This window comes from Solanum tuberosum, unplaced genomic scaffold (genome assembly GCF_000226075.1).
Source record: "Solanum tuberosum cultivar DM 1-3 516 R44 unplaced genomic scaffold, SolTub_3.0 scf00149, whole genome shotgun sequence".
Taxonomy (NCBI): Eukaryota; Viridiplantae; Streptophyta; class Magnoliopsida; order Solanales; family Solanaceae; genus Solanum; species Solanum tuberosum.
The window spans coordinates 194,671-206,474 of record NW_006239072.1 but is presented as its reverse complement, the minus strand read 5'-3'; the positions used below and the strand labels follow the sequence as shown (position 1 = coordinate 206,474).

Below are 11,804 nucleotides of genomic sequence, written 5' to 3'. Positions count from 1 at the left end.
CTTAGCTTGTTTGTGTTTGACTAGACACACATTTTGATAAACAATAAATAAAAGGGTAATTTTATTAATTATATCACGCTTATTAATCATGTAAATCATGTTGCATAAGATAATAAATTATCTCTTGATTTTTTTAAAAAGAAATTTTCGCAAATAGTCACTAAAATAAACTTAATCATGCTTCATAGCTATAGTTTGCTGATTACGATTCGTAGCTACATGTTAGAGGGAAGAGAGATACAAGCGAGATTGGGAGAGGGAGGAGAGAGGCGAGCGAAAGAGGGCAACAAGTGGGGAGAGGCAAATTGTATATGTTTATTTGTCAAATTATATATATATATCAGATAATTGTATATATGTAATTGATATACATATGTATTTGTATATCTGACGAGCGAGATTGAAAGAGGGAGGAAAGGGGCGAGCAAGATTAGGAGAGACGAACGAGAGAAGGTAGAGACTGGAGAGAGACGAATTATATATGTATATCTGTCGAAATGTATATGTATATCTGTCAGATAATTGTATATATGTAACTGGTACACATATGTATTTGTATATCTGACGAGCGAGATTAGGGGAGGGAGGAGAGAAGCAAGCGAGAGAGGGCAGCGAGTGGAGAGATGCTAATTGTATTTGTTTATCTGTCATATAATTGTATATATATGTGTATTTGAATTTGATAATGTATAAAAGAGGAGATAGGCGAGAGAGAAGAAGAGAGGAGAGAGGCAACGTAATTATTGCTAACATTAAGTTGCGAGTGGTAATTAAAGAAAATCATTGCTATGTTAGCTAATTAACTAGTATATGTTTGTTTATCCGCGTAATTTTCCCTTTTTAAATTGAACAATTATTTTCAGTATACTGAACAAATAAATATAAACAAAGAAATTATTATAATTTTGAAATAATTCTATATGTAGTTGATTTTGTTCGGAGATTCTCTATTTAAAATTAAAAGCAAACTAATATTAATCAATTTTAAACTTAGTACCATAAACAAATCGATTTTTTAAAAGAAATATCATTAATCAATTTCTATATAACCATTCAATATTAGATTTACTAATTTGAATTATGAAAATTCACGTCAATATAAGACTCAAAAATAAAAATAAAAATAGTTCCTATTTAAAATGTCTTCCTTATCAAATTAGAATTAGAATTCCTTTTTTATTAGGATTTAGGACAATTTTTATACGCAAGGAGCTTGGAAAGGTGAAACAGTAAAGATAAACAACTATTTTTAGTATATTGAATAAATAAATATGAACAAAGAGAGTATTATAATTTTGAAATAGGTATTTATACCGTTGATTTGGTTTGGGGATTTTCTATTTAAAATTAAAACCAAACTAATATTAATCAACTTTCAAACTTAGTAGTTAGTAGTTAGTACCATAAACAAAACGATTGTTTTTTTTAAAAGGAAATATCATTAATCAATTTCTATATAATCATTTAATATTAGATTTACTAATTTGAATTATGAAAATTCACGTCGCTATAAGACTCAAAAATAAAAATAAAAATAGTTCCTATATAGTAGTTGATTTGGTTCGGGGATTTTCTATTTAAAATTAAACCCAAACTAATATTAATCAATTTTTAAACTTAGTACCATAAACAAATCAATTTCTATATAATCATTCAATATTAGATTTACTAATTTGAATTATGAAAATTCACTTCATTATAAGACTAAAAAAATAAAATAGTTCCTATATAATGTCTTCCTTATCAAATTAGAATTAGAATTCTTTTTTTATTAGGATTTAGGACAAAAAATTAAATCATATATAACTAGGAAAAGGAAAAACCGTCATAACGTTTCCTATATATATATATCTCCTATAAACAATCGAAACCTTATTAATTGATACTCCATCTAGGTCCTCTCTTTTATTGGTGTTTCAAGGTGAGTTTTTTTTCTTTTTCTCGCAAATCAATTGGTGTTCAACGACTTATTTGATACTAAATAAATTATTTATACATATTACTCGAATGTTCTTAACGTTTTTATTGAATTTAATTTCCTTCCCGTATATTATGGAAGTTTTTGAAAATTTAATCTTTTAAACTTTTTGGGTTGAGGTACTTCACTTTTTTATTGTTAGGGGTCTGTTAGAGGTCATCTTTGATTATTTTTTTTCCAATTTGTTTTGTTATATTTTTCTTGAGTCGAGTATCTATGGAATACCCTCTCCAGATCCATACATTGTGGAATTACACTAGATATGTTGTTATTGTTGTTGTCATTGTTGTATCTATAAACAAGTTTTACGCAATGTAGGTTAATTAATTGATATATATCCAATTTTTAAGGTGTATACAAATTTAAATAGTATATTTTTTTATTCTTCACAATTTTATTGAAAATTTGACTTCTAAAAATATGATTTTTTTTCTTTTCAGCTCTCTGATTGTCCAATCAGCAAACGACGATTTCTCTTTGGATTATAAATTAAAGTTTTCATACAACAATATACATATGGTTGATACAATTTTTCAAATCTCAACTTCTTTTGATCCATTCGCGGATGCCGTGGACTCAGACTCTGATGTTCAAATCCCACGGAGTTTCGATCCGTTCGCCGAGTCGAAAGACTTAGGTGCCCGTGGAACAAAAAAGGAGTATGTGCATATTCGTGTACAACAAAGGAATGGTAAGAAAAGTTGGACTATGATTGAAGGTTTGAAGAAAGATTTTAGTTACGAAAAAATACTTAAGGACCTTAAAAAAGAGTATTGCTGCAATGGAACCATTATCCAGGATAAGGAGCTTGGGAAAGTGATACAATTACAGGGCGATCAACGCAATAATGTGTCCAAGTTCCTTGTGAAGGCTGATATTGTTAAGAAGGAACAAATCAAGGTTCATGGTTTTTAAGTTTTAGAGGCATAATATTTAGTAGTTGACTAGTTGTGTATTGTTTGCTTTTTTATTGTGTTGGTTATGCTTTTTTTAATTTTGAAATCTTATAATGAAATTCGTAGAAGTGGATCCTGAGTTTAAAGTTTATAGATTTTATAAAGACTTTATAATGATTAAACGATAATTGAGTTCACAATCAATTGTTTGTAGCTATTGTCATGTTACCGTAAACAAATGCAAGATGCTAAATGCTCAAGTGTTGTTATCATACCATGGGCATTCCTATTGTTAGGGAGCTCTCTCGAGTTGAAGAGAATAATCTAAATTGAGTTAGGTATTATTTTTTTTGATTCATATCGCTTTATAATTGTATCTTACTGTATCGTTTTAGGTAGCATATAACATATTAATAGAAACTCTCCGTATTGCAGAGAACAATCTTAACTAAAACATTTTTTTCGAATTTGTTTCTGACTTATAGTTAATCATAGCTTATCATATCGTGACCTCTCGAATTACAAAAAAAATTGGATTCGTTTTAACTTATAATCAACGGGGGAGCCACACATATAAACATTCTTTTGTCGCAAAATTACACTATGTAGATGAATAAAAAATATTATATGTATATAATTGCCACTTATAACTTCATTTTTACGTTATAATTGCCATCGTAGCACGTGTGCAGATTAGAGTAGCACACAATAAATGGGCCTAAATATTGTCCTGCATGACTTTTGGGCCTATATGGGCTCTAGGAAGTGTAGCCCATAATCAAATATTCCGAAAATATGCCACCATAATAATAATAATAAAAGGAAGCGAATAATAAGCCAATAAGGTAACAGAAGAAAAACATAGTAAGCAGAATCGGAAAATGACGTGGGCCGCCGCCGCAGCAAGTCGCTTCCAAATTCCGGCAATGGATGTCGCCGCCCTACGCAGCCGAGCTCCGGTAGTGTTCGGAGTTGGCTGTGTGTCACTTGCTGGGGCAAAGTTCTGTGGTTCTTCATCAGCTCGATCAAAGCCCTTCGCTTGCTTAAGCATTTCCACTGATGCCAGTAAGTCCCCTCAGTCACCATACCATGGAATTTTTTCTGTTTGCGTAATTTTCTAAATTTTTTTGACGGACTCAAATAGTTTGGATTGAAACTAAGTTGATTGATGTAAATGTAATAAAATTTGGTATTTTCTTAGCTGATTGATGAGTGTTGTTGCTTCTGAATGGTTATAGAGGATTTATATATATTATACTTAGACCTGTTTGGATTTGAGGCATAGTTTTTGACGTCGTGCTACCGAAAATATTGGGATTTTGACGTTTTTTTTTTGGATTTAGTTCTAGGTAATATGCAGTGATTTCTTAATTGTGTTTGAGCTTAGAGTTTAGTTTAAAATTTGGGTGTAGACTGTAATCCTTATTCAGGAAAGCAATATGTAAACCTTGCATGTTTTAACATTTGTAAGTGCTGAAAAGAACACTTATCTTGCGTTATCCAAAAAAAAGAAGGCGTATCACTAATGGCATGAGATTTTGATGCTGCTATGCAGAAAAAAATGATGCTTAGTTGCTTTTCGAACATGAATGCTCTTAAGTTTGATAAGCTACTTTCTATGTTGCCAATCCACTTATTATAGACGATTATCTGTAATTAGCTTTTAATTACATTGTTAATGAGTAAAACTTAAAACATAACCACTTAATTTGTTTAGGCAAATTAAGTCCTTGAGATTCGGAATTGTTATTGAATAGGCAAGCATTATATCTAGAAATATACAAGGGTATAGAGAAAATTCTCTCTCACACACATTATCGAATTTCTGGTATCTTAACTTATTTCTCAAAGAGTTTCTTAACCTTATTAATGAACATTTGTTGTATGTCATTAGGTATAAAGGAGGCTGTTCACACTGAAAAGGCTCCGGCAGCACTGGGGCCATACTCTCAAGCCATCAAAGCTAATAACTTTGTTTTCGTCTCTGGATGTCTGGGTCTTATTCCAGAGGTTTGTGCTATTATCGTATCAGCTATTGCAAATGCTCAACATCATAAGCCTGAAACAGTCTGTGTACTAGTTCTATTATTTGTCTTTGCTTTTTGCTATCTTTAACTAACTTATGATTGAATGCAGACCGGGAAATTTGTCTCAGAAAGTGTGGAGGATCAAACAGAGCAGGTATTTTGGTAGTCAGTCGTGATTAGAATGTTCATGTCAGTACTTGAAAGTTGTGTCTCCACTTAGTCATTATTGGATACATTTTTTGATGCTAACTTATCTAGGAAGCTCACATGTGGTGTAGCGTTGCATGGCTCTTTTCTCTTGCACTATAGGGTATGCAGTATTCTCTTGTAAAATATTCTTCTCGCCTACAGCTGCAAAGCTTGTGAAGAAGTGTGATGCCAAAAAGTAGATTTCTACACTTGATCCCAAATAGTGGTAGTTCAAAATTTCAAAATTGAAACTCTTTCTTCAACTTTAAAGATGTACTTGAAGATATCATTGCCATGCCAGTTGTAGGTGCTTTTTTAAAACTCTATTATGTCAATCTTAACCCTCAATTCTGAGTAGTCGTGCATTACTAATTGTCCGGTTCTAAGTTTATGTGATATAAAGAGGTAGTTAAATTCCATCATCATGTTGAATAATTTGAATTTTGCATTTCACGGGATATGACAAAATGAGTGCTTGTTTTAATAAGTTAAACAGAAAAGATGATAGATAGCCAGGAAGGCGCATACCCAACTTCACAAATTGTTCTCTGCATCTACTTGTAATCTCCAATTTTCCACCAAAAAACAAAAAAGAGTAGATAGCCGACAAATAACAGTTCTCGATTTTAGTTTGATGTTTGGTTGTCACTATTCCGTCTTTTTAGTTAAAAAATGCTGTCTCTAAGATTTTGAGCTTAATATTGATATCCAGGTTCTCAAGAATATGGGGGAGATACTTAAAGCAAGTGGCGTTAGCTACTCCTCAGTTGTTAAGACAACTATATTGTATGATCTTTTGTTATTTCTTCTTCCACCCCCTAGGTTTTTGCTCTCATGGTAGTCTTGATTTTTTTTTCGTTGCTTCTCTCTCTACAGGTTAGCTGATCTGAATGACTTCAAGAAAGTGAATGAGATTTATGCTAAATGTGAGTCATGATATTGGGAGTTACAATTTTTATATGTATACTTTTTTTGCTTTGCAACATTCATCAGTATGAGATTCTTCCCTCTGCTTACTTGAACACTGCACTAAAATCAAAGATAAACCTGAATGGATTTAAGAACAATAAAAGTGGATGCATTGCATATCATACTTCTTATTTGGTTGCATGAAGGCTCATTCTATGTCCTGCCTAGTTTCCTTTTGGGATATCAGAGAGATCGTGCCTGAAACAATCAAAGGTCTACTGTTGTGCTCATGCATTTGATTAGATCATTGTTTACGGCCTGGGGAGGTTCATTCTTATTTTTTGGAAGAAACGATGAGCCTGACCATATGTACACTGATGATGTAATAAAATCTTTTGTCAACAATAATCGTGACATTGTATTCAGCACTTGAATGCTACTTTTTCATTTGTGCTAGTCCCCTGTTAGTAACTAGACTATCTTGCAGATTTTCAAGCTCCTGCACCAGCTCGGGCAACTTATCAGGTTGCAGCACTGCCAATGAATGCAAGGATTGAAATCGAGTGCATAGCAGCATTATGATTCTATCTTACCTATTCGTTCAACAACTTATTAGACCTCGAAAGGTGAAAGTTTGTTGACTTCCTAGCCTACATTCCTAGATTTAATAAACCGGGAGTTAGCTACTAGTTCAGGAGCTCTTGTCTACCTTCTTTTAGCTCCAACTTCCCGGAGCTGAGAATAAACTTTATTTAAGAATGTATTGTAACTCAGCGGCCATGAGAGGATTACATGCGATTGTGCTACTCTATTGTGAAGAACAAACTTGGTGATATTTTGGCCCTACTGTGTATCCTGTTTAGTCTTTCCTCATCCTTTTTCGTATTGTTTTGAAGTCACGAAATCATTTCCTATTTGTTGATGCAATTGAATTTGATAACGCATTGGCCTAAATTTCTGCTCTTCAGAAACTACTCTTTTCTGTTTTGAGCAGCTGAAATATTGATACTGGGAGATTGGGAATCGGCTGAAACACTCGAAGATATACCCCCTCCATCCTTCGGAGGTGGAAGAAAGGGTACTCTAATTTTAATACATAGTAGGGCCCCAGAATGCTACAAGGTGGGGGAACAAGAGTTGTCACGATAGATTCAGTTGTATCGAACAAAAAATTTATGTTATTAATTGACCCAAATTTTATAGTCTAATTAGACAGTTTCTCAAACACATTATTATTTGAGGAAGTGAGTAAATATAATTCTTTATAGAGGAAATACATAATTACCCCATGGAACTTATACCCTTTTTTTAAGTAGACACCTTAAGTTGCGGGAGTCCTATTACCCCACGAAACCATCCAAAAGCACAATAAATACATCATTTTTTCAACATCAGTGCTCTCAATCCAAGAGCGTGTGCCACACCTCCAACCCATTTAACAAAGGCCGGGTTTTATCCTAACCCATTCAATTTTTTAACCCATAACCCAAACCCAAACCCAAAGAAACTTCCAACCCATTTCACTCTCACCTACCCTCGTCTCTCTCTCTTCAACCGATCAAAACCCTAAGAAATTTCATGAGGCAAAGCTAGTTGGTAAAATTGCTTGTTGAAATTTGTTGAATATTGGTGGCGGAACGAAGAAGTGAAGGCTCATAGGTTAGTTTATTTTACATTGTAAGTGAATTTTGTAGTGATTAGTCGTTAGTTTATTTACATTGTTTGATGCGTATTTCGTTTGTTGTCATGTTGTTGTTGTGTATATTACTCATCTGTATTATTGGGAAGTTGGCCTGTTGCAGTTGATGTGTATTTCTTTGTTGGGTTGTTGTTGTTGAATATTTTTGTAACTTTCATTGATTCAGTGTTTCTGAGATTTGTTTGTAACTGTGTTTTCAGGATTTCTTACAATGTCATTTGTTCTTATAACTTTGAGATGGTATCATGGGGGCAAAATTGTGTTTGGTCCCTCATCTGATTATGTTGGTGGGTCTGTGACTGAATTCTTGGAAGTAGACACTGATCGAATGTCTTATTTTGAACTGAAAGGCTACATAAAGGACTTAGGATATACAACAGATTGTTCCTTTTTTATTAGATCTCCAATCGATGGCTTTTTTGTTGAAGTTAAAAGTGATAAGGTTATTTGTGACATTTCCTCTATGTTTGAAAATGGGGATAGAATGGATGTTTATGTCTGTCATGAGGTTAATGAGCCAGAAATTGCTCCATTGGCTTTGGATTATGTCCCCCATGTGATGGACAGTGGTGTAGGTGGGGTAGGTGGGGAATCTTTTACATCTTTTAATGAAATTGAGTCTCCTGTTGAACCTTCTAGTCCTTCTTCTGAACATTTCAACCCTTCATCTCAGCCTTCTAATCCTCTTGGTGAACCTTCCAACACTTCATCTCAGCCTTCTAATCCTCTTGGTGAACCTTCCAACACTTCATCTCAGCCTTCTAATCCTCTTGGTGAACCTTCCAACACTTCATCTCAGCCTTCTAATCCTCTTGGTGAACCTTCCAACACTTCATCTCAGCCTTCTAATCCTCTTGGTGAACCTTCCAACACTTCATCTCAGCCTTCTAATCCTCTTGGTGAACCTTCCAACACTTCATCTCAGCCTTCTAATCCTCTTGGTGAACCTTCCAACACTTCATCTCAGCCTTCTAATCCTCTTGGTGAACCTTCCAACACTTCATCTCAGCCTTCTAATCCTCTTGGTGAACCTTCCAACACTTCATCTCAGCCTTCTAATCCTCTTGGTGAACCTTCCAACACTTCATCTCAGCCTTCTAATCCTCTTGGTGAACCTTCTAACACTTCTTATCAGCCTTCTAATCCTGCTGCTGAACCTTCCAATCTAAGTGTAGAAAGTTCAGATGATAAATCATATGATGAATCAGATGAGAGATTTGAAGTGTATAGCAGTGAAGAGAGTTTAGATAGTGATGTTCATGAAGAGTATAGGGATTTTAGGGCTTTAGAAGGCATTTCAACAGGTCAAACAGGAGAACTAGAGGCACAACTACAGAACAGATTCATACTACTGAAAAGGGCCCAGATATAGGATATGATGAAACAAATGTTGGCAGTAAGGATAGCTTATAAGGTAAGTTAGGGGGTGATGAACCTTACTATCCTAGTGATGAAGCTCCTAGCTTTGAATTAGAAGAAGAAACAGGATGGGGATATGGTGAAGAGGTTGAACAAATTGTTAGAAACAAGAAAAAAAACAGAGTTATTTTTTATCCAACTTCTGAGAAGATTATTTGGGAATTAGGTTTGGTGTTTGCAAATGTAAGAGAATTTAGGGAAGCTGTAACCAAATATGCAGTTCAAGAAAAAATTCAAATTGAGAAATATGTGAATGAGCCTGGAAGAGTCAGAGTTAGGTGCTGCAAAAAGGGTTGTCCTTGGTTATTGGTTGCAAGTTTGGATAGCCAAACTGATTTTGTGGTTAAAAGCTACAACCCTATCCATATTTGTGTGTCTTCAACTCATAACTATTTGTGCAATTCAAGGTTTCTAGCTGTTAGATACAAGGATAGAATAACTGAGCAGCCAAACATCAGAATTATCAAGTTGCAAGAGCTTATTAGAAAAGAATTGGATATTCAAGTTGGAAAGACAATAGTGAGAAGAGCTAGAGCTAGAGTGTTAAAAGAGATTATGGGTGATCATATTGTTGAGTATGTTAGAATTATGGCATGGTTTTTGAATCTAGTGAAGAATGATCTTCATCTTGGAGAAGGACATGAACTTACCCTGATTACTAATATGCAAAAAGTATGTCCTTGGTTATTAATACGCATTCATCTTATATATACTTTTTGATTCACATTAACTCTTTTATATGTTTATTTTCTTTCTTTAATAGGGACTGGAAATTGCAATGGAAGATTTATTACCACTTGCTGAACACAGGATGTGTGCTAGACATGTCCTTGCAAATTGGTGCAAAAATTGGAAGGGAATAGAGAGAAGAAATGTTTTCTGGAAGATTGCCAAATCTACATTTGAAGCTGAATTGAGGGACCACATAGATGCTATGAAGAAATTGAAGTGACTGCTTGGATGGTCTTTTGTACTACAATGTAGAAATGTGGTGTAAAAATACTTCAAAGAACATAGCAAATGTGACTCTGTTGGTAACAATATGGCAGAGAGCTTCAATTCATGGATATTGTCTGCAAGATACAAGACAATCATTACAATGCTGGAAGAGATTAGGATAAAGATGATGAAAAGAATTGGTCAAATTACGAGAGTTCTCAAACACATGGGTCACTGATATTTCTTCCATGGCTTTCAAGATTTTACAACAAAACATTAATAAGTCAATGAAGTGTAACATATCATGGAATGGAGAAAGGGGTTTTGAGGTTGTAGACAAAGGCTTTACACATTGTGTAGACATTGTTAGGCGCACTTGTAGTTGCAGAGCTTGGCAGCTTAAAGGCATACCTTGTCCTCATGGTGTTGCTGCCCTACACTACAAGCAATATGAACCAATTCATTATGTGGCCAGCTGTTATAACAAGGAAACCTACCTAAGGACATATGAATATGTTATCCAGCCAATGAACAATATGAAAATGTGGCCACCATCTGTTAATCCAACAGCTCAACCACCTGCAGTTAAACAGTTGCCTGGAAGACCAAGTAAAGCTAGAAGGAAAGAGGCAAATGAAACAAAGAGAACTGGTAAGCTTAGCAAACGTGGAGCTGTTATGACTTGTAGCAATTGCCATATAAAGGGCCACAATAAAAGAGGTTGTCCTATTCCTCCAACTGTTCCAACTCAAACTGCAACAACTTCTACTCAACTACAGGTAAATGTATCAATTGTCATTAATATTTAGTTGAATATATACTAATATGTTGTATTATAATAATCAGGCTAGATCAAATAATGAAAATGGTAGAGGAAGAGGAAGGGCCAAGGGAAGAGGGATGTCTCAAGGAAGCCAGGAGAACACACAGGCAATGCCTCAAGGAAGAGGAAGGGCCAAGGGAAGGGGGACGTCTCAAGAAATCCAGGAGAACACACAGATAATGCCTCAAGGAAGAGGCAGAGGAAAGGGCGCCAAAGGAAGGGGAATGCCTCAAGGAAGACAAGAAAATGAAAACACAAGCAACGGAAGAGAGATGCCTCAAAAAAATCATGAGAATGAAGGCACTAGTGGTGGACAATCTTCAAGACCTTTTAAAAGGCCAAGGATGGTAGGATTTGGAGTATTGATTGGTGATGATGGTTTTACAACTGTTAATGTAAGTACAACTGTTATTGGTTGGTGATGATGATTTTCATATACTTTTACTAACCTTTGTGGTTATTTATACAGCCTGGAATGCAAAGTAGTAGAGTTGTTGACATTGGTACAAGAGTTCCAAGGAGGTCTGATGAAGTTACTAGAGATATTGGCTATCAACCACATTTTTGAGTGAAATGGAAGGGAAAATCAGCCATTACGAGTAATAGACTTCAACAAATGAGGGGTGAAAAAAGAATTCAAACAAGGTCTGCAGCTGCTGCTATTAATGAAAGCCAAAGCAATTCAACTACTAAGAAATAGTTGACTTTGGGGTTGTTTTTTTGTGTTTGGTTATTATTGTGTTATTTACACTTTTCTTGATACCAAACTATATTTTGGTGCATTATTGGGTATCAATTGTGTTTTGCCAAGTTTGTTTATGCAACTTTCTTCTTTGTGACATTTAATCAAGTTGTATCAACTTCAAATTTTCAGTAAGAATGAAATGAAGTTCTCATTTTGTCACAATGATTGTCATTCTGATTA

At 34.5% G+C, this 11,804-nt stretch overlaps 2 protein-coding genes across 2 annotated transcripts; both read left to right on the top strand.

Moving 5' to 3' along the window:
- The first annotated feature begins 2,419 nt into the window (after window positions 1-2,419).
- Window positions 2,420-2,933, top strand: LOC102592812 (protein translation factor SUI1 homolog). Its single transcript, XM_006352447.2, has one exon. The coding sequence runs from the start codon at window positions 2,495-2,497 to the stop codon at window positions 2,891-2,893; it is 399 nt and encodes a 132-aa protein (XP_006352509.1). The 5' UTR covers window positions 2,420-2,494; the 3' UTR covers window positions 2,894-2,933.
- A 773-nt stretch (window positions 2,934-3,706) lies between these two features.
- LOC102592473 (reactive Intermediate Deaminase A, chloroplastic-like) lies at window positions 3,707-6,872 on the top strand. Its single transcript, XM_006352446.2, has 6 exons — window positions 3,707-3,939; window positions 4,769-4,884; window positions 5,011-5,055; window positions 5,803-5,876; window positions 5,967-6,016; window positions 6,487-6,872. Exons 1-6 carry the CDS (start codon window positions 3,756-3,758, stop codon window positions 6,579-6,581), a joined length of 564 nt encoding a protein of 187 aa, XP_006352508.1. The 5' UTR covers window positions 3,707-3,755; the 3' UTR covers window positions 6,582-6,872.
- The last annotated feature ends 4,932 nt before the right edge of the window (window positions 6,873-11,804 follow it).

Bases quoted from the DNA above. Each gene is read 5' to 3' on its own strand.
- LOC102592812 (XM_006352447.2), top strand. From the start codon at position 2,495: ATGGTTGATACAATTTTTCAAATCTCAACTTCTTTTGATCCATTCGCG.
- LOC102592473 (XM_006352446.2), top strand. From the start codon at position 3,756: ATGACGTGGGCCGCCGCCGCAGCAAGTCGCTTCCAAATTCCGGCAATG. The intron at 3,940-4,768 runs GTAAGTCCCCTC...GTATGTCATTAG, and splicing joins AAGCATTTCCACTGATGCCA to GTATAAAGGAGGCTGTTCAC. The intron at 5,056-5,802 runs GTATTTTGGTAG...ATTGATATCCAG, and splicing joins TGGAGGATCAAACAGAGCAG to GTTCTCAAGAATATGGGGGA.